The following is a 23811-nucleotide window of genomic DNA, read 5'->3' on the forward strand; positions in this document are numbered from 1 at the left end:
AAGTTTATGCAGAATTTTGACAGACCTTAACGGAGATAATATAACATGTTCTCACAGCTATTACAGTTTGGGTTTTCCACACCTAATGGTGCATATATGCCTTCAATGTTGCCCCCACTGTGGTGTGATTCAACCTCAAATAATATTTGGTTTGGTTCTATTATGCGTTATCTCTAGTTCTTAGAATCTATTGGCTCAATAGTTGTTAGATGTGTTGCAATGTTTGGTTTGTTTGATACTTATTTTGATTTCAGATTCACCTCAGGCACATATCTTTTCAATTTTGTCATTATTCACTCATTTTTATACTGTTGGAGGCATCTGATCTCAACGAGCATTAATATAGTTAAGAAATTATCCTTGTTGTTGACTACTTAGGGGCAACAACTCACATTGATTTTTCTGTGTGCCAATCAACTTTGATTCTTTATAGATTTATGGGTTTGTTGGCAGCATACAACACTTAGGGGACCCCCTTGAGACTGGAAAAGAGAATTTCTAAACCAGTGGGTTTGTTATTCATTTAGAAATGCATAGGTGACCCCAACATAATCTTCATTCTTTGGATAATAGTGTCATGTTAAAGTCTTAAGAAACTAACGCTTATTAGTGTTGTTAGTCCTGCCTAGAGCAACAACACTTACTTGACTTCTTGACCCATAGAAACAAGCTTTCAAAGAGTCTATTGAAGTTTATTTCTTGATTTCACTGAAGAATGATTCTTACATAGCCAAATGAACTAAAGCATTATAAATGCAGAGCAGCCAACACCTAGAGTGTACCTAACCGGGGTAAGATTGCCCAGCTTGTCAAAATCACAGAAGAGGTTTATGTGCATATCAATTTGGATCTATGAATTTCTCTTGAAAACTATGTGGTTTCATTGTATAATGAGTAATATACACACAAAAAGACATATCAAGAATGCCCCTCATAAACCCACTTCAGATCAAAAAGCCATCAAACATCATCAATCATACATAATCCATTAAATCAAAATCACAAAACAAATCTCATATACAACACATACATAATTTAGTCTTATATCAATCAATTACATGCATTATTGAGTCATTGTTAGTTAGACTGTGGAGTCTAATAATATTCCGTGCTTTTATCCTCATTATGTCATGTCGAGGAAGAATCGATTGAAACGAATCTACGTGATATCACCACCCTAACTCACTCTACTAACTGTTGTTAGATGTGTTGCAATGTTTGGTTTGTTAATATTTATTTTCATTTCAGATTCACCTCAGGCAGATATATTTTCAGTTTTTCCATTATTCACTCATTGATATACCATTGGAGGCATTTGATCTCAATGAGCATTAATATAGGTAAGTAATTACCCTTTTTGTTGACTGCTTAGGGGCAACAACTCATGCTGAGTTTTCTGTGTGCCAATCAACTTTGATTCTTTACAGATTTATGGGTTTGTTGGCAGCATACAACACCTAGGGGACCCTCTTGAGACTGGAAAAGAGAATTTCTAAACCAGTGAGTCTGTTATTCATTTAGAAATGCTTCTCTAACCAGAAAATGAATCTACTTGACATCAGAATTTTCTCTTTGAAAGGATGTTCTTTGTTATTATAGTAGTCTAATATTAAGTTGCAGGGGTCAAATTTGAGGTTATAGTGGCAATGAAATTTGTTTCTAAATTAGTAATGAAATGGGTTGTAATGGGTTTAATTTACCCTTGTTTCTCAACAAAAATAACATTATTCATTATTCAACAAAAATGGTAACATTATTCAACAAAAACATACATGTATGTCTCCAGCGACTGATGAATAGAATGAATGTAAAACTGTGCACACACTCTGTTTGTAGGTCTCTGGCAGCTGATGAATATAATGAATGTAACAATCTGCACACACTCATTTTGTATGTTTCCAACAACTTCTAAATTGAATAAATGTAACAATGTCTGGACACTTTGATTGCATGTCTCCAATAGTTGATGAGTATAATGAATGTTTGAAATGAAAATGAGTGAGCGTTGATGCTTTTAGAATTTAATTCGTAGGGAAGATTGACATGGATTGCCATCTCCCAAATTCAAATATGTGACATGGATTGATTTGTACATGATCAAATGGTTGATAATCTTTGATGGTTAATCCATGTGCTTTCCTATTTTTAATTCCTGAATTAAAAAGGCTGATGTGTTTAATACTTGAACTCAAAGGGTTGGTATCATTTATTGCATCCTCTTAACTAATTCTTGAATTGAATGTTGTCATTTATTGTCTTTAATCCTAAATTGAATGTTGTCATTTATTGTCTTTAATCTTGAATTGAATGTTGTCATTTTTGTGACACACATTTCACCTATTCTTGTGCAGGTATGCAATGGGATGTGTTGCTCCAGTAGAAATCTCTAAGTGACTATTTGATAGGATAGGTGTACTCCTGAATAGAATTCAATGGAATGTTTTGTAGTGTGACTTATTTGGTAATTTAGAGCTAGAGATATTTGAGACATAATGTCTTGCCAATGTGTGATATTAAGGTTTGATATTTGACACTTGTTGGCCCAAACGATATGTGAGCCAATTTTAGAATAAATTATATAACTTATATAACTTAATATAAACTATTTATGTGCATATTTATGATGATTTTTTTATGGATGTGTGGGACCAGTACTATAACTAATATTGGTAGAAGCCTCTCCCCTAGTTGGTAACATACCATTTCACAGTGTCACTTTCATTTAAAGAGTTCAATTTGTGAGTCCATTTTAGACTAAATTATATAATTTATATAACTTAATATAGCTTTATTCACGGTGTCACTTTCACTTAAAAGAATTTAATATGTTCATCCATTCTGGACTAAATTATATAACTTATATAACTTAATATAAACTATTAAAGGAGTTCAATATGTAAGCCCATTTTAGACTAAATTATATAATTTATATGAGTTAATATATTAAATTATATAAGTTATATAATTATATTAATTTGATGTGTAATTATATAAAATATATTATTAAATTATATAAGTTAATATATTAAATTATATTAATTATATAATTAATATCATATAACGGTAAATTATATAACTTATATAACTTAATATAATTATATTATTAAATTATATAACTGATATATGTTAATTAGGCCGATAGGCCTTCCTTTGAAAGGGACTTTCGTCGTCCCTTTGTTTCTCAGGCTAACACGTGTCGTCGAGAATCGAGCGGGCATAACCGCAGAGTTCTGAAAGCGAGCGGTCATACTCCTCGTGTATTCATGGATATTCATGAAGGCGGTTCTGCGGCTATTAATTTCAGTTGGAGTTTGAGAGAGTTTCATGGAGAATCAAGCTCGTCAGAGTCCATCTGTCGTCACGGTCTTCAACGTGGACAGGACGGAGCGAGACACAGTGACGAAGCTGGTACACCAATGGGAGTCGATCACGCCCGCATTGGAGGAGAACTGTATTGGGTACCCAATTAAAAGGGGGGCAAACGGATGTTCAGCTGATCTTCAATGGAATGTATCTGGGACCCCTCCATGAACTCCTCGACATAGTGAATAAGAGCTTTCCGAAAATGGGCATGGTCAGCAGCGACTGTAAAGAGACGAGCTGGATAGGCTCCATATCCTACACTGCATACACAAACAGGGCCAAGTTATGCAACAGATACGATTCCAACAAAGGTTACTTCAAAGGGAAATCGGATTTCATCAAAAGCCCTATTCCGCCATCAGCATGGCATGGAGCATGGAAATTCCTGGAAGAGCTGCCTAGAAATTCTTATGTTCTTCTCGATCCTCTTGGGGGTATAATGGATCAAATACCGCCCTCTGCGATACCGTTCCCTCATCGAGCAGGGAATTTGCACTCGATACAGCATCAAATCACGTGGAATGATCCGAGCGAAGATGCACAGTCAATTGCTTGGATTCAAAGGTTATACCAGTATATGGCTCCTTATGTTTCCAACTCTCCCAGAGAAGCTTATGTGAACTATTCGGATCTTGATTTGGGTGTAGCTCCCAATGGGACGGCCACCATTGAAGAAGGGAGGTTACAGGGTGAGAAATATTTCGTGAATCACTATGATAGACTTGTGAAGGTAAAGAGTACCATTGATCCTAACATTATTTTCAGAAATTCTCAGAGCATTCCTGTCAAAAAGTGAGAGCCGAGACGACTCGGCGCGTAGTGTGTCTGAATATCGACCGTGCTAATCTAAACGCTTATGGGCTTCTAATAAAATATTTATGAAAGGTCATCGTCTCTCTGAGTCCTGTTTAATTTTCAAGCTCTCTCAGTCCTGTTTAATTTTCACTGCTTGTATTCTCAAAAGCCCGGGTAAATTTCCTATACATACCGAGACCTCGCCTATGACTATCCCGATATCTTTGATGATACCTATCGAGACCTATTTCACTATTCTACTGTGAGATTGTCCTGAGACTTACGGGAACTCTATGGTTATCCCCGGACCTGCGTTATCCCAATACGTATCTTGTTAACTGGGATCTCTCTTGGTAATCGAAAAATATAACGATTTAAACCCCAAATGATGATGACCATGATGAGGTGTGTAACTAACAGGTACCCAGATGCGCCTGGAATTTGGACCGAGGAGCAGGTGCAAGCCTGGAAACCCATTGTCAATGGCGTCCATGAGAAAGGGGGCATTTTCTTCTGTCAGATTTGGCACACTGGAAGGGCTTCCCATGTGGGTAAGTATCTATGCTCTGCATTACATTGCTATCCATTAATTCCTTTCATGTACCCACTTGACAGATATGTGTGGAGTGAGTTCTGTTGATTTGTTTCCAAAGCATGATTCCCACTATATTAATAATAGCACTGTATGTTGGGGTTCATTTGGCCATGGCATCTCATAATGAAAATTGGGTAGCGACAACTCTTAATTCTTGCCCTAATAAATTTGCATTAGATCAGTTTTTTTGAACAATTGTTGTCAGTTTCTTTGAATAGAAATGGCTGAGTGGGTCTATGAAATGCAGATTATCAACCCAATGGCCATGCTCCCATTTCATCAACAGATAGAAAAATATCGGGACAGATTTTGTTACCCAACGGCAAAGATGTTGCAAATTATTCCACTCCTCGAGCTCTAAAAACAGAGGAGATTCCTCAGATTATTAATGACTTTCGTCTTGCTGCTAGAAATGCTATTAAAGCAAGTGAATGTTCTTTAATAAATCGCAAATTTGGCATTTAGATATTTGCACACATAGTACACAGGCTGTAGGAAAAATCTTTACCCAAGAAAGAATTCGAATATTTTCTTAATAGGTCACAGGGCTGTTTTCTTCCTCGGAAGGCAAATAAATAGGGAAGTGTGGTATTTTTCCATTCATAGTTTTGATGACATTGTGGCAGGTTTTGATGGTGTGGAAATTCATGGTGCTCATGGATACCTTCTTGATCAATTTATGAAAGACATCATTAATAACAGAGCAGATCAGTATGGTGGGACACTTGAGAACCGGTGCAGGTTTCCTCTGGAGGTTGTTGAAGTAGTGGCAAATGAAATTGGAGCAAAGCGAGTGGGAATACGACTCTCTCCATTTGCACAATATCTAGAATCCAGTGACTAAGATCCTGAGGCGCTGGTGCTTTACATGGCCGAAGCCTTAAATAAATACAATATCCTGTATGCCCACTATGTAGAGCCCAGACTGGTAACTTCATTTGAACCTGTTGCAACAAACAAGAGTCTGCTTCCAATGAGGAAGGCGTTCAAGGGGTCATTCTTGGTTGCAGGGGGTTATGACAGAGAAGATGGAAATGCAGCAATTGCAAGCAGCAAGGCTGATCTTGTAGTTTATGGTCGAATTTTTCTGGCCAACCCAGATTTGCCTAGAAGATTCGAGTTAAATGCCCCTCTCAACAAATACAACAGGAACACTTTTTACATACCTGATCCTGTAGTTGGCTACACAGACTATCCATTCCTGGAGTGAACTGTCCATGGATATAAACTTCAATCACATCCTCCAAAAGAAACCCCACCCTCATTGCTATTATTTAGGTTAGAGAGAGACTCTTCAATACAATTCTGAAAACCCATCTGTATTTTCAGTACTGGTTTCCTTCTCATTCATGTGGTATATTGATATCTACCTTCAGTAGTTATTTCTAGATGAAGATATTTAGCTATTGTACTTTTATTATTTCAAATAAATATTTTTGATACAAAATTTGTAAGTGTTTATTATTTGTTTCTTTCATATTGAAATCTATATTGAGTAATGTTGTTCTAATATGGAGGGTTTTTAGTTATTGTTTTTTTTCAAATAAATTAGGTTGATATAAAATTTTCCAGTAGTTGTTGCAAACTTTTCATCTCAAAATCAAAATGTGAATATCTAATAAGCATCAAATTCAAATTATACAGGGAGAGATTTAAATCAAAATGTGAATATCCAGTAAACATCAAATTCAAATTATGCCTGGATAGATTTGAATAGCTATATACTTTATCCATTAAAAAAATCATATAAATAATATTAGTACCAAACTCTGTTGTTTTGTTCTCGTTTTGTTAAGATCTATTTATGCAATTCATGTAATTACAGTGTTTAAATTTCTCTTCATAATTTACAGTGGTTATATTCCCCACAGAGTTTTGTATGGCTGTGAATGTAATCAGTAAATAGGTTGGGCGTTTTCCTTTTCCTTGTAGTATACGTATATGCATTTTGGTATTTTATGGCTAAACACTTGGTTTGAAATAGTTCCTAAACCAAATCTTGCATGTACGGCATGTAAATAATTCCATTTCTGAAATCACAAAGGAATCTTGTCTGTGCAACGAATATGCATACAGTTTTTAGACTAGATCAAGAGCCTACTACAGACCAATACCCTACTTTTACGTTCTACCATTTTAGTTTACACACGCATTAATCAAATCAGCTGAAGTATTCCCTCTGGCATTGGACAATTGTGGACTCTCAACAAGTTTCTGACCAGTCACAACAATATATCAGGGACTATCCTAGTGGAACTTACTAACTTATCCTCACTGTCGTGGCTTTCTCTTTATCACAATATGTTGCATGGGGAGCTTCCAAGAACGACAATATCATGGAAAGGTCTTTCTCAGCTTAACCTTGCCAACAACAAGATCACATGATCAATTACTGCGTGTGTCACTTGGGCTGTTGCCTGTTCTTAACAGCCTTAACCTCTCAAACAATTTGCTTTCAAGGGAAATGCCCCTTGAATTAGATAACCTCAAGTTGAGCTTTCTTAATGTGTCTGGCAACCACTTGTCTGGCTCTGTCCCTGTTGGTTACAATAATCTGGCATATAGACATAGGGTATTGATTTCGGTTATTGTTGTGGCCATAGTAGTCTGCTTGATTGGTATAGGTTTCCTCCATAAGAGACACAAGATTTTCGTGCAGGTTAACACAAGTACAGAGTCTTGGAAACTCACATCCTTTCACATGGTTGACTTTGAAGTGTCAGACATTCTAAATGGATTGACAGAGTATCATGTTATTGGAAGTGGACATGCTGGCAAAGTCTACAAGGTGGCATTGGAAAATGGTAATATTGTTGCTGTGAAAAGGATCTGGAATAACGAGAACCCACGATCTGTCCAAGAAAAGAGATTTCAAGCAGAGATAGAGCTTTTAGGAAAGATTAGGCATACCAACATTGTAAAGCTGCTTTGTTGCATCTCTGGTTCGGATTCTAAGTTGTCAGGCAAGAAATTGATTGTGGTGGACAGGTAAAAAAGAATAAACAGAGGGTTTTTATTTCCCTTTTTGAGGCTAGATCTTCAAGGTAGAGATGTTCAGTGCTGGGCTTCTCATGTCCATTTATACTTACTGCTCCTCTGTTCTAAAGAGATGATCAACTATTTGGTGAGTGATACTTTGGGCATTTGTAACTTTGTAATGTCTATCAAACTGCTTGAGGCGAACCTGGGACCTCTCTATGGCAGATCTCTGCACTATTGATGTGGACTAAGAGGAGAATATATGCAGGAAAACCCATCGTTTGCTTGACTGGCTGTAACTGTCAAAATGTGATATGATGGGTATCTACAATTTGTACAGTAAATAATGTTCTCAACGTGCATGCATGCAGGCCTAATCTGGAAAATTTCAGAGATCTATTACGTTCCAGCCATGTAAATAAATAGAAAGGATCTTTTATAGATTGAAGGATCATTTCTCTGGTTTGAGTTTGACATGTTTTGGCCTTTGTGTTTGTGAAATGCATCTGGTGCTTTTACGTTCAGTGGGGGATGAAAGGATATGTGTAGCATTGTAAATAGGTAGATCATATAGCAAATTATGTACAGAATGATCAGTTTTCTTGCTGAATTTAACATGCTTTTAGCCATTTTGTTTCTGAAACCAGAATGATTATTGCATTAAGGGCACTGGTTTTGTTACTGGTAAGCTCAGTATTGTTATCCCAGCATGGGATTAATGGTGTGTATGTTCACTACAATACAACAGCTGGGCCTGTGGAAGGCAAGCTTAATGTGCATTTGGTCCCCCATACACACGACGACGTGCGGTGGCTGAAGACCGTTGATCAGTACTACGTAGGCTCCAATGACAGTCTTCAGGTCTTATTAATTCCTCTATTCAAATATCAAGCCTTATTCTACATTAAAACAGTTTGTTGTAATGCATCTGAATGAAATGTATCTACCATGAACTATGAATCATATCTGCAACTGGCGCAACCTACCTGTGTGAGGAACATATTGGATTCTTTGGTCTACTCATTGCAAGAAGATCCGAACCGTAAATTCGTTTATGTAGAACAAATATGTTTTCTTACCAAATAAATCATCAACGTCCTTATGAATAATGGAGAGTATATATGTATACTGAAATGATTTATAACTGATTTTGCAGTACCCAATCTCTTCAAGTTGATATATCTGACCTGTAGTGCTTTGAATTCAAAAGAGGAAAAATTGAACAGCTAAAACTTCTCTCAAGCTGAATGGACCAATTGTTTCTCTTGGTTTTCAGAGCAAAAATATGCCAATCAATCTTATCACCCTTCACCCACTACTATTTGTCAACTCATTCATTTGATCCCCAAAAAAAATCCTTTTCCTATGTGAAGGAGAGAAAAAGACACCCCTGTACTATGCGGCAATCCAGACCCAAAATGTTTTGGCAAGTTTGCAAATCCACATAACATGCCTAACCGTTATGCATCTCCCAGCAAACTACACAACGTGCATTTGTAAGGTCAGTGCTACATAGTCTATCTTTTGCTGCTGAACCCATACGAAGATTGACCCACCTAAACATTCTAATCTCAAAATACATGGATGGCTAGATACCTTGAGGCTTCAAGGGTCCTCAACCACCTTGTTTCGGTATCCTGAATGTTCCATTCTTGTCAAGGCGATCTGCATATTCTCTATCCAATAATGAAGGGAAATATTTACTGCCAAGAACACAGTGTTGCTATGCAGATAGACTCTAGATTCACTAAAGAGTTTAGGTAAAAGAAGTGAGGTGACGAGATGGGATTTGTACTCAGTTCTAATCTAATTTCATTAAAAAATTTAGGGACAGTAAATAGGGTGATGGGACTTATATTAATTTACAAATTGAGGTTTCTCAATAGCCATGCCTTAGAGTAAACTTGTAACCCATGTATGGAATCTAAACAGTGGATTAAATGCAGTGAACATAAACAAATAACCTGGTTCTGGACAGTCTGATCTGGTTCTAGATAGTGTATTGAATGCATTGAACACAAACAAATACCCTGAAAGAACCTCGTTCCAGAGTATGATCTGGTTCTAGACAGTGTATAGAATGCATTGAACATAAACTATTAACCTGAAGTAACCTGGTTTGATGTCTATGCTCATCATGATAGTGCAAGGATGCATAGATGCGTACACTTAAATAGTTAGTTTGATACATATGTTAAACATGGTAATGCAAGGATGCACATCTTCAATTAGTTGGTTGAACTCTGCTTTAACTGTAAACCTAGATGAATCTATTTCGGTATGAACTAAATCCATATTCAATCGACTCTCAAACTAATTCTGTATGAACTTTACTTGAGATTGTTGAACTTCTACGGCTACTTTTATCATTCATGAGCATCACATCACCTCACTGCCTGCCATATGACATTCATGTGAATAGTAAACCATCAAAGGACACACCAGCGGGTAGGACAAGAGGATTAAGTACATTGAATGGGAATGGATAACTAGGTTTCATATTTATGTGAAGCATTATAATGCAAGGATGTATATTTTAAGAGGTTTAAATACATTGAATATAGGTATAAGAATACAATAAGTATTGGTTTAAGAATATTATAATTTGACTTTCTAATCACACTATTCAATTACGGGGCCTACCTTATTTCCATCTGGTTATGGTTACCGAGATACACACAATAGTAAATGTTGACATAAACCAAGTAAATTATATTACGGGGCCTACCTTATCTCCATCTGGTTATAGTTACCGAGATGAGAGAATGAGTTAAAAACATGGATCGATGGGAATGACTGTCAGTTGAGAGGAAATAAGACTTGCAGGCACCACTTGTGGTGCAAAGGCCTGAGAGCAATAAATGCCACCAGGACAACTGCGGTTAAACAATATACATAAATTAAATGTTCCAAGATACATAAAGCAGTAGATACATAGAACTTTCCAATACGCAGAGGCACTGAGACACATAAACCAGATGTCCTTGGATACATTATTAAAAAAGAAAAAAGTTCAGTGAAACTTTTTGAATAGACTGAGACAAAATGGGCAACTCTTATCAGAAAGGGAACAAAAACTTCCACATTCCCTCTTCCAGTCGCAAGCCAATGGGTAGACAACAATCAGAAATGGATTCCCCTATGAAATCAACTGCAAATTAGCTCCAAATCAGTTTCAACAAAGGACGAGGTTATTTATTCACCAAATCGTAATAAAATATTCAAATGTCAATGAGGACTATCAAGTCAGTAAGCCAACTTCGCTCATTTTCTCGCCAAGCCAAGTCGAACTCAAAGGACTCTGAGTTAATCAACCAAGTTATGCAACACTGTTCACAATTGCTTGCTAACCTTTGTCCTTTATTGTAGTCCCAAATGGCAAGATTCCTTCTACATTAAACAACAAAAACATGTCAGCATTTTAGCCTTTCGTCACATTCACATACTTGAGTTTTATATCATTTGGATGTTCAGCTTTGGAAGATGCTCCAGACACTCATAATGGGTTGCACACTGCTATTAATCTGTATTCTAATACTCTCAATTGCTTAGAAATTTGCAGATATGGACAAAAATCCAAATGATAAGAAGCCATATTTTGGTTTTTTTATCCAAGTTAAAAGATATTGTATGAAATCATGACACATGGTTCTTTTTGTTTTCGGCTCGTCCACATAGTTAACCAGGTATCCCATGGAGTTGCAAATTTGTATTTTCCAGATTCATTTGTCCTTTGCAAATTTCTCTTATCTATTGCTATTTACAATTTAAAAAAAAAAACTCTTGGGAGTTGAAAGTAAGGGCTTCTGTATTTCCAAATATTAAAGTTTTCAATTTTAAATTGTTAATGGTTTCCTTCTATATAAAATTATAATGATAGTGATATATGAACATCCTTCTTGGTCAAGTCATGTTAAGGTTACTTTTATGATATTTATTAAGTTCAGTTTAATAGATCCTTGTAATGTGTTTGGAACTCTATCCTTGGGGATGGAACATGAACTCTGTAAGGGCCATTTCAACTTTAGTGGGTTACTCTCAAATTTCTATATCTTATTTTCTCTTCAACTAAAAATATGATTCCAATATATGAAGTTAAAGCTCCTGGATTTAAATTTTCAAAATATGATTCCAACTTCCAAGAAATGAAATTGAAGCTCCTAGAATACAATTTTCTTTGGAGCCCAACTGCATGCTACTATCACTAGAATAACATTCGCACATAATTTTTTTCCAACATGTTGTATATTGTTTCCACCCAGATGTAGAAATCCCAAAGACTCACCCCAAGTCCAAGGCGAAGATGTGATAAGGAAAAACTCTCCCCAAAACAACAACAATGTGAAAACCAATTGTCTCTGTAATCACGCACACATGTAGTAATAGGTCACATTTTTGGAGTTGATTGGGTTTATCTTTTATGTTTTTAGTTATGTTTTTTTGTTGGGATTTTGGAATCAACTAAGTGGGCTTTTTGTCCCTTATTTCGCTGTCTTTTAATAGACTTCTATGGACCCTTTCTGAGGCTACATGCACAGGTCCTAGAGGTCATATTTACCCTACTTCCTTGCAAGGGTTTGGCCTTCAAAGAATACAAGGGAAAGTTGAGGCATCCATTTGCACAAGACTATTTTTTGGTTCATCTATAGACGAGGCGAAGTTTCCTTGCAAATTGTTGAGGTTGATATGAGGCTATCGTGGGTTTATATAAGGCTAAATGAGTAGTAAATATATTAATTTTAAAATCAATTACTTATTAAAAAAAATATTTTATATACAAGTTGGTTATATAAGCAATTGCATTACTTATTTTAAGAAGATTTTCCAAAATACTTTGAAAAATAGAATATATGAATTTAAAATGAGTTTCAAAATTTTAATAATATTAATTTTCATAATTAATTAAATTATTTTTATTAAATGAATTTTATTAAAAATAATAATAATAATATTTAGGAAAAGCATCTTACAATTAGTTAATGTTTTAGTTGTAGTGTCAACCAGCAATGTAAGTGATTTGTTTTAATATTTGCAAATCACAAATTTCTATGCTTTTCATTTACCATGTAAAACGCTGTAATTTACTTTTTATTTAAAAAAATAAAATGTGTTGCCAATAATCTAATGAGTTTTAAGTATGAACGCGTTCTAGACTTAATATATTGATATGAATGGTTTGGTTTTGGTTTTGTTCTTTTAATATCAAATCGTGGTTATTGCCTTGGTCACTAGTGAGCTTTATATATGCTTGACTATCTATAGAAGTGTCTTCCTTTTAATAATCCTATCGGCCTCTCTTTGTACTTTTGGGACAATGGCTAGTATTATATTACTTATATAATTATATTAGTTCATATAATTTTATATGTAATTATATTAGTTAATATATTAAATTATATTAATTATATAATTACATTAGTTAATATAGTTATCTAATTATATTAATTAAATTTTATATGTAATTATATTAGTTAATATATTAATTAATATAATTTTATATATTAAATTATATTACTTATATAATTATATTAGTTAATATAATTAATATAGTTATATAATTATATTAGTTAATATAATTAATATAGTTATATAATTATATTAGTTCATATAATTAATATAGTTATATAATTATATTAGTTCATATAATTAATATAGTTATATAATTAATATAGTTATATAATTATATTAGTTCATATAATTTTATATGTAATTATATTAGTTAATATATTAATTAATATAATTTTATATGTAATTATATTAGTTAATATAGTTATATTGTTGATGTTATATTAGTTAATATAGTTTTATTTAAAAGATGTGCATATTTTTGATGGTTTATGAATATTTTTTAATGGATGAATGGTGTCACTTTCACTTCACTTAAAGGGAGTTCATACCATTTCATAAGTGAATAGTTCATAGACACTTACCATTTCACAAGTATATTCACGAGTTCAGGATAAGGCAATATAAATATTAAGGACCATTCCACAAGTACATTCACTTTCCCTTAAGGAGTTCAAGAAGAGGCAACTTAAGGAGTTGAGGAAGGAAAGATTGTTCAGGAAGGAAAGACAATATTTATAGGCACAAAGTTATTATTCGACAATATTCGTAGGTACAAAGCCAAGCCATTACCACAATATTTATATCCACACATTAATTATGGAAACATTAAGCTAATATAACAATAACAATATTTATAATTCGATTCGACAATATTCATTAAACCAAGCCATTACCACAATATATATCCACTCATCATATTATCCAGATATTATACTTTATAGTTCATCTCATGTTATCCGTTCATCTTATTTATTTGACTTTATAGTTCATTTCATTTATTTTATCCAGACTTTATAGCTCATCTCATCATGTTAATAACATTTCATGTTATTCATTTTATTAGCAAAGTGGGAAAAATTAGCAACAACAGCTATTGGACCCAAGAAAACAAACACCGATATATATGTAATGAAGCCTTGAGTAAGAAGATACAGTATTACAACAATCAGCTCGCATATGGTATTAAGACAAACAGCTCGCTGATCTTCCCAGAACTAAAAGGAGGTCCACATAACCTATTAGTTATGGAGATACATATGTTTGACATAAAGATATACAGCATCAAGTTGAGCTTTACAACATGATCAAAACAATCCACAGTTGACTCCAACAACATTATCAAAACAATCAACAACACTGCTTACATCTATGACTGTCATAAATCTGGCATAGAAAAGAACTGTCATAAATCTGCCATTTTTTTCTATGGTTCTGACATTATTAGTAGCAGGATTATTTGTTCATTTCGGCCAGATCTGGACTCGTTTTTTGAAATGTAAATAAACACATCAACAGAACCGAAAACATAAAAATTGCAGTACATCAAATTAAATACAATTATTAATTACTGTAACTCACTGGATAAGCGTTAGATTCACCCTTGCTAAGCTCATCAATTTTCTGCTCATGATCCCGTACAGTTTCTTTTCCTCCATATCCAATCTGTGAGGAAATGGCATTCTTTGCAGTGGTGGCTGTCTCATAAATCTTTTGGGTATAACTTTTTCCTTCACCTGTGTCGTGCTCATCTTCATACTTTTCCATCATTTTCCCCTGTGGTTTCTCTGCCCCCAGAGGATCTTCTTGTTTACCATATCCAAGCTTCGAGGAAACTACGTTATTGGCTGCAGAAGCTGTTTCATATATCTTGTCTGTGAGGTTTTTGCCCCTTTCCTCCTGAGCCCCCTCATCATGATCTGCAGAAAGCCCATCTGTTTTCTTCTCGGCATCCTCCTGCACAGGTAATTGATGCTCGCCATATCCGAGCTTGGACGAAATCACATTCTTTGCTGCAGATGCTGTGTCATAGATCTTGTCTCTATAGCTTTTACCACCTCCGTTATTTTCATAATTATCTTCCTCTGCTGATGTTTGAATCGGCTTAATGGGCACCTCATCCGCAGATTCATGATGTTCACCATATCCAAGCTTGGATGCAATAGCGTTCTTTGCTGTCGAAGTCACGCCATAAATCTTCTCTGTGTAACTTCCATCATGCCCGGCCCCTTCTTCATCTTCTCTTTCTTTATCATTTGCATTTGCAGGCGAGTCTGAGAGTGTTCCACCCAAACCCATTGCAATTCTGTCCTTCAATCCCTGAGCCACTCCTATGGCCGTTTCAACTACAGAAGTGGCAGCCTCCAAGGTTGCAGATCGACCAGTATTTTCATTAAAATTTTCGCTGCGGTCATCTCCGGCTCTTAAATCCTGTGGTTCATCTGAAACATTGGAATGTCTATTAATGTCTGTGCCCTCAAGCTTATTCTCTGCATATTTGAACTCATTCGAGCCGGATTCCTCCGTATCTCCATGGGTGGCACTCGGACTCTGATCCTTTACAGTGGAATCCCCGGATCCGACGTCAGCGGCCATATCCCCTTTGCTGGAATCGAACCCGCAAACTTCACCAGCTTGTTGAATCAGTTTCTCCATAACGGGTTCTTCATTTATAGCTGGCTTCATCACTCCGGCAGGAAGTGGAGGAGATTTAGCAAAGGTAAAGCTGTAATCAATTCTCTCCGTTTCATCCTGCTCATCCAATACATTTTCTTGCGCTTCTTTTCGCCTGCTGTAGTTAGGAAGTGCATCAACTCTAGTTTGAAGAGTTAAATCTGGTGTTGCTGTACCAGTATTACCAATATCTTGGACTTGATGCGTCATGTAACCATCTGATTTCTGCGCATCGTAATCTGGATTGCGAGCAGTGATACCATAAACAACTTCTTTCGACTGCAAAATCGGAGCGATACCTGCCGATGACTGACCTGCGACCATTAAATCAAGAAATTACACTATTGCAATGCGTTCAATGACGGGAAACATAAATTCGAAGTGTAGTGTGTAGAGCTATAGATATACCTGGAGCTGCAGGCACATCTTGCTGTCTTCTCGCCATCTCTGCAGGAGATGTAGCTCTATGATCACTTGCGACACCTGCAAGCATGTTCGGATCGCGGGACGTGCATTGGACCTCAGTCTTTGGCGCTTCCGGTGCTTCCGGGTCCCTGGCGAGCTGAGTACCATTTAACAAAGTTCGAGCAGAAAATGCATTCAACTCAGGCGATACAGGCGATGGATTGGCCACTGCAAGAAAAAACCATGCTGAACAGCATTAATACTATTAAAATATAGAAACAGCATTAATACTATTAAAGAATTATCGAAACAGAGAGAGAATTTCTTACAAGATCTGAAACTGTGCTGAACAGCATTAATACTATTAAAGAGTTATAGATCCAAAGAGCAGAATTTGAGAATTTCTTACAAGGTCTGAAACCTGGCTGAACAACATGAATACTATTAAAGAATTCTGAAACAGAGAGGAGAATTTGAGAAGTTCTTACAAGGTCTGAAATCATGCTGAACAATATGAATACTTTTAAAGTATTATAAAAACAGAGAGGAGAATTGGAGAATTTCTTACAAGGGCTGAAACCATGTTGAACAACAGTCTTACTATTAGAGAATTATCGAAACAGAGAGAAGAACTTGAGAATTTCTTACAAGGTCTGAAATCATGCTGAACAACATTAATATTATTAAAGAATTATATATAAACACAGAGGAGAATTTGAGAATTTCTTACAAGGTCTGCTATAGAAATCAGACGGATTCAAATCCCTAGCTTTTTCTTTCTTACAAGGTCTGAAATCATGCTGAACAACATTAATATTATTAAAGAATTATATAAACAAAGAGGAGAATTTGAGAATTTCTTACAAGGTCTGCTATAGAAATCAGACGGATTCAAATCCCTAGCTTTTTCTTCCTCCTCTTCCTCAGTGTCCTCCTCTTCTCCTTCTTCTTCGTCTTCATCATCATCAAAGTGATGGTGCTCTTCTTCCTCTCTGTGCTCGTCTCCGTGGCCATCAGCGGGCTGCTTCTTCTTCTTCTTCTTCTTGATTAATTTTTTAGCTTTTTCTTTCACCTTCTGCAACATGGATTTCTTATGGGGGTGATCATCCTCATTTTCACCGTGGTGCTGATCATCGCTCATTTCTGTTGCCGTGGTATGAATCGTTGCAGGCGCCAATGGCCTTGGCCATGGCTGTTGCTCCAGCTCGTCACGTTCACCTAGCCCGAGACAATTATAACAAATGTAATTAAACTTTTGCGACACATTTCTATTCAAGAACGCCTAAATCGATCTAGAAGAAAACCTGAAAACACGGAATATATAAGCGTGCAAGCTATAAAGAAAAAGATCAGTTGCAGAAGAATGTATGGTACCGTGTATGGTTTTCACTGGATTCGCCGTCTTTTCAGATATTCTCATCTCTGTGAATTGCGCCATTCGAATTCAAATTCTTCTGAAGATCTCCCTTAATTCTAATTCTTCTGATATTTTCCGTCCTCAAATTACAGGTACCAAGCCAAAACAATACAGATATTCCTACACAAATTCCCTGACAATTAACTTCGGCTGGTTATACATATGATTCAAACAAGCCGCTTTCCTGGTATATGAAACTCATTTGGGGGGAATTTATAAGGACGCAGGTGTTGAGTGCTCAACACAGTAGATATGCGATCTCATCACGCTCCGTTTTTCCAGAGAAGAGTGGACACGTGTATATTTCGGTAAAACTTGTAAAATGATAGAAGTGACACGCGTTCCGTTAGTCTACACGTAGTGAAGCCAGCGCTCTCAATAATTTATGATATGACGGTGGTGTAAGGCGTCCACTGCAAACTGAGGAAAGAATCCACAAAGCTGCTAGTCCTGCTTTTCCTGGTTGCGTTGGTCATCTTTTGGCTGTTGATCTCTGGAAGGCACTGTGTTTAAGTATTATAACTAGAAATTGCTTTAAAAGGTAAGTCAGATTCCAGTGATCTTTACAGATGTTGACCTCTGAAAGGCACTGTGTTTAAATATTATAATTAGCAATTCCTTCAAAAGGAGGTGCGCCAGGCTGATAATTAAAATATAATTATAATTATAATTATAATAAATTTTATTTTTATATATCAAATTAAATACATTAGATATTTACATTTGATAAATATATTAAACAAAAGTCATAATGTGCATTGTGTAGAAAAAAAAACATATATATATAAAACATTTTTGCACTAAAAAGTATTGAATTTTGTTAAATATTACACTTGTCAATTTATAATTTTCTATATAAGTTTTTTGGAACAAAGTTTGAAAAGAGAATGCATTTTTACTATATAAAGTGTTAAAAAATAAAGATCCAAATTATAAAGATGAGATATCACAATTAAAATAATAATTGAAATAATGAAATGATGAAAGTTGACTGAGATATAATTTATCACTTATTTTATTAATAAAAAATTTAAAACCATTGTGAAAGAATATTGATTTTCTAGAATGGACAATTTCTACTAAGAGGAAACAATAGGTATATATTACTTTTGTTTCATTTTGGGCATTCTATGGATATCTTGAAAGAGATGCACCTACGGCAGAGTTTGTGAAGGTTGTGTGCCTCTAGCAAGACTTGGAGTTGCAGAACAAGAGTGCAAGCCTTCAACTATTGTTGTCTCTGATACAAAGAAAAGAGACAGAAAAGCATGTTCAATATGTCCAAGTTGTGCCTCAATAGAAGGAGCTATTTGATCAATGTAAGTATCATGAGTAGCTCTACTTAGCTATCTCGAAAAATGTCCAAAAATCACTATAGACCTTGGAAAATTTTCAAACTTTAACTTTTCGTTGGAGACTTCGGGTGTTTATCAATTATGAAACAAACTCTGGAAATTTGTTTTTATCTCTAAGAGATATCTTAGCCCAATTCATATTAAGGACAAATTTGCCTTTCAAATGATTGGATATATATATATATATATATATATATATATATATATATATATAGAATGAATTAGGTGGGCCAGCTTCAATGTTGGATGAAAGAATGATCTACCCATCAATGTAATTCTCTCACTAGGATTGTGCAAAGCTCGATCTAGCTTAGGCATCCATGTAATTCTCTCACTAGGATTGTGCAAAGCTCGATCTAGCTTAGGCATCCCTTGCGATAGTTTAATTCTTCCAAAATAACTCTTATTTCAACCCCTTCCCATGAAATTTAAACCCGGTATGATGTAATTCTTCCAAAATAACTCTTATTTCAACCCCTCCTTGTGAAATTTAAACCCTATAATATAGTGAGGACTAAACCCCACACAAATATATACTTAATTGTATCTTAAATTTATTTGACAAGTTTGATTTTGGATTGATCCAGTAAAAGTTTTGGAGTCAAACTTTGTATTCATTTGATAGCTCAAGTTTGATTTTCTTGGCTTCACTAATGTTTCCTTTTTCTTATATTATTGATTGGATTTTATTTGAAAACACAAAAATATTTTTTAATATCTGAATCATTTTGATTAAATAAAATAAATAGATATTATCTCTTAAAATTAATTTATAAATATAATAAATGTATAAATTGTTTGCTTAGTCATATATGATTTACAGTTTTTTCTAATTAATAGTGTAATGAATATATTATTGGGTATTTAGTTGGTGGTTAATAAAATTTTGAATGTGAAACATTTTACTGAAAATGTGGCAAATTTTGATGAGGGTGGTGTGGAATGTGACATATTTGATTGAAAATGTGACAAATTTTGTTGAGATTGGTGTCTCATTACAAATTATATGTTGCATGTTCCACCAATACTACATGTATCATATTTTCTAACAATTTTCATCCATTTCTTTTCAATTTTACTTTTGGTTATTCATAATATTTTCTAATTACCTTCTTACTAGTTTTGAAATGTACCCTAAAGTACTATTATTGATAGACATAAGTTCTTACCTCTATCATGGGGTGTTCAATGAATGTTATTAAGGGGTTCTCATTACACTATTTTAACATTGGATTTGTCTTACTCTTATTTGTTAGAATTTCTTTACTCTGATAATCTTCAACATATCAATTATGCATTGTTTTGTGCACTACATTTTCAATATTTTCTCTGTCTACAAAATTTGACAATATTCATCCTACTAAAAGAAAAAGTTATACCAACGACAAGAAATTGCACTAACAAAATAAGACACCACCTTATCACTCATATTCAAATCCATTCATATTCAAATCCATAGTGAAGGTAGTTGGTATTCCTTTTCAAGGCCATGATTTCTTTTCCAAACTTATCCATTTTCAATTAATATTTTTTTATGTTTTACTAAAAAAATTATTAAAATTAAAAAAAAACGTGACGGATAAACTATTTGTATTTAAAAATCAAACATAAAACCTTAGAAAAGGATACAAACTCATCATCAAACCCTACTCATAGGATTTTCTACTTTTCCTTAAAAAAATGCCAAAATCTCATTACATCCTATCATACAACATATACTTTTTATTTTTTCACACGTAAAACTAAAAAAAGTCATCATCGTTTCAGTCTTCACAATTCACTATTTTATAAATGAACAAGAATTTTCTCTATCAAAGATATATTAATTTAACATTAAGTATAAATATTTTTTAAATAACTTAGTTTATAATGCGCCTTTATACTTTTATTTTTTATCCATTTTATAAAAGCACTTTGATGCAACATTGATATAAGAATTACTTTCCTATTTATGAAGTGTGAATTGCTAAAAACTAAAATACTACTAATCAAGTAAACACTATGCTAATGAAGAGGTATCATTGGCACAAACAAAAAAAACAATGGCATTACCATGATAAAATCAAATAAACATTGTAGTATCTTGATAAAAATTATTAAAAAAAATCAATCATACTTATTGATCAACATCATACATTTTATGTTGAAAATATAACTTCAGATATCTCTCGAGTATCAAAAATGAGGTTTGCGCTAGGGATAACACCATGTTTGTTTTTCATAACATTTTCCCATAGAATTACTCAAGCTCATTATCCAGCATATCAACATCCAAACTTTAATGGATCATCAACTACCAAGATTGCAAGCTCTATAGTTATTTATTTTTTTTGGCCCATAAATCATTATATATTTTGCACACAGTTTTGTTTCAAATCAGGCATGTTGAATCATTGTTTAAGGTTCTACTAACATATTCAATGCTTGATTTCAGTGTTGAGAATTAAATGAAAAATATTATCCAATTGATTTGAACAAAATGGCACAAAATAATGGAAATATTGAAGAGGATACACAAAATGTAGTCATAAGTAGTTGTTATGGCTCGTCCTTCAAGCTCTTGCAGCAATACATTACACTTCATTACACTTTAAACACAACACAACACAATAGATATATGACAACTAAATGGGAAGCTTCATATGGTTACACACCTTTGTTTGTTCATGTCAAGCAACTAATCAATGCCTAGAGAAAATCCACTAGTCAAAATGTGAAGCAATGAAGAAGCACAACTTTCCGATCAGAAAATACAACAAGCTATGATGGTGAAACTACGTACAAACTCCATTAGTGATACATCAACTTAAAAATCATGTAGTGCTTCAGGATATGCCTCCTCTCTAGCTTCTAGGGTGAAATTTCCTCTTTGATCTCTATGGTGAAAGGATGTCATGGAAGTGCATTGCATCCTCTAGTATTCCATTTTTGGTGTTTCCCTCTGTCCAAATGGATTTATTAGGCATGTATTTGGATTGCATGCATGCCCATTCGTCAACATTTTAGCATCCATTTATCAGTCAAATGTCAATTGGCCTCCACCTACATTTGTTATGATATTCTTGTTTTACCTTCCTTTAATTGATGATATTGAACCACAAAAAGCCAAAACAAAAATCCACCTTAAATCACCACAAAATAATTAGAAACAAATACTTTTGTTTTTTAACAATACAAATTAACTACATAATTATATATGGTCATTTGTTAGCTATTGGTCTACCACTTGGAAAATCAAACCAATAACATAAATTAGAAATTTAATTATTGTGAATTCCATAAAATACCATATTTTCTTTCAAAATGACAATAAAACCAAGAAATAAAATAATTCATGAGATGATAGATATGATGATGGTTGCGTTATGATAGATGTTCTTCTTGAAAGATCTAGTTCACTTGATCATCATTCAGTTGAGGAGTCAACCATATTTGGTGGTTGTGGCTCATTCTCATTATTTAAAGAGGAGAAGTCAAATTTTGCCAACTTCGTGCCCAAAATTGAAACTTTCTTGTTGATTCTATCCACCTTGTCCATTAAGTCAGCAGATTATCATTTCCTGCTTAGAGTCCACTATGTTAGTAAGAACTATTCCCATGAGAGTTTTAATATGCTAGTAAAGATTTATAATTTGAATCTAGGAGGACAAATGTGCTCTAGTAGATCTTCCCATGCTAGTTATCCATTCATTTGGTTCTCAATCCACTTGCCTATCTAGAATAAACCTTCTAGCTTGTCAGACTTGATCTTCCTAATTAGATATTCTATCTGAACCACTTCAGAGATAATTTCTTTATATCTGGTCATAATAACATGATCTATTAAATGGGGTAAGGTTTGGACAATATTGAGGGGGGAGGTTAGAAGCAGAGGAGAGGCCCGATCATCCTCTTCTCCCTCCATAGTGAGCAAAGGAGAGGTGATGTTTATCCATGACCCAAGGATACCAAGGAGGGGATAAGCAGAGGTGGAGAACCTAGGATGGGAAGGGGGAATCGAAAGTAGGGCCTAAATAGAGAGAAGAGGTAGAATAGAGGCAACAAGAATTCTAGGAGGGGAGGAAGTAAGGGTAAGGAGGTGATCAAAGAAGGATTACCCAACTTAATGTTGAATAGGGCTCACCCGATTGAGAGAAACAAGTGATTTATGGGGAAAGATGAAGGGTAGAAAAGATCAAATTGAATACATAAAAGGCACACCTCGCAGAATTAGGAGCCTCAGGGAGGTGAGAAATAGAAAGAAGATAAATAATTTACAACTCTTATATAATACTAATAGAAAAATTTCTACAATTGAAGGGTTGTTCATAACAAAAATGAAAATTACATCAAACATAAGACTCCTTTTCCAATTTCACAAAAAAGTAGAGATAGTGCGCCCCAGGCTGAGTACTTTCCATATGGAAACTATTGTTATGATTGCATGCAAAGTTAGCTCCATCATAACATTGACATTGTCTTTCCTTCCTTCTAAACTAATACTTTTTAGAAATAGAAATACTGTAAAAGGTTGGAAGAGTGTAGAATTCAATAAGCCACAGAGAGAGCATCAACTCGCCCTTCTTTATCTCCCTTACTCCATCTTATGTCATGATGATCTCACATTGGCCACCATATTTGTCGCTCAGATGCCCCTATGGTATGTATGTAGGACAATTTTTCATTCCCAAATTCCCATGCAATAAAGGACATCACTGCAGTGTTATCCCATGAACATACAAGATTTCGTAGTAGGTTCCTTTGTACTCTAAGCCATGTAGAGTGCCATTTGGTGGGAACATTTCCACCCCATATTAATTTGATGGCAGTCATGTTAGTTCATGGAGGTCATTATGCCTCGTGCACCCACCTTGGGGAGTTTTTTCCTTTTCTGCAACTCCTTT

General features: G+C 34.6%; 1 protein-coding gene and 2 pseudogenes across 2 annotated transcripts; 2 read left to right on the top strand and 1 right to left on the bottom strand.

Annotated features, from left to right (window-relative positions):
• The first annotated feature begins 3565 nt into the window (after window positions 1-3565).
• LOC149151855 (berberine bridge enzyme-like D-1 pseudogene) lies at window positions 3566-4159 on the top strand (annotated as a pseudogene).
• A 140-nt stretch (window positions 4160-4299) lies between these two features.
• Window positions 4300-6061, top strand: LOC149151856 (12-oxophytodienoate reductase 1-like; annotated as a pseudogene). Its single transcript, XR_016262400.1, has 3 exons — window positions 4300-4709; window positions 5001-5180; window positions 5380-6061. The product of XR_016262400.1 is annotated as a 12-oxophytodienoate reductase 1-like (transcript).
• Window positions 6062-14338: 8277 nt separating this feature from the next.
• Window positions 14339-17793, bottom strand: LOC149151857 (uncharacterized). The gene is made up of 4 exons (XM_089438087.1): window positions 17531-17793; window positions 17021-17374; window positions 16160-16384; window positions 14339-16065 (listed from the first exon to the last, which is right to left on the bottom strand). The coding sequence occupies exons 1-4, from the start codon at window positions 17592-17594 to the stop codon at window positions 14642-14644; spliced, it is 2067 nt and encodes a 688-aa protein (XP_089294213.1). The 5' UTR covers window positions 17595-17793; the 3' UTR covers window positions 14339-14641.
• Between the last annotated feature and the right edge of the window lie 6018 nt (window positions 17794-23811).

Source organism: Pinus tabuliformis, chromosome 9, assembly GCF_031772625.1.
Source record: "Pinus tabuliformis cultivar Carrire ecotype Pingquan chromosome 9, CPIR1, whole genome shotgun sequence".
In the NCBI taxonomy this organism is placed as follows: Eukaryota; Viridiplantae; Streptophyta; class Pinopsida; order Pinales; family Pinaceae; genus Pinus; species Pinus tabuliformis.

What these genes read in the sequence shown, in the direction of transcription:
- LOC149151857 (XM_089438087.1), bottom strand. Translation starts at nt 17,594, where the DNA reads ATGGCGCAATTCACAGAGATGAGAATATCTGAAAAGACGGCGAATCCA. An exon ending in TCCAGTGAAAACCATACACG is followed by an intron (nt 17,375 to 17,530) that starts GTACCATACATT and finishes GTCTCGGGCTAG; the next exon opens with GTGAACGTGACGAGCTGGAG. An exon ending in TGATTTCTATAGCAGACCTT is followed by an intron (nt 16,385 to 17,020) that starts GTAAGAAATTCT and finishes TTTTTCTTGCAG; the next exon opens with TGGCCAATCCATCGCCTGTA.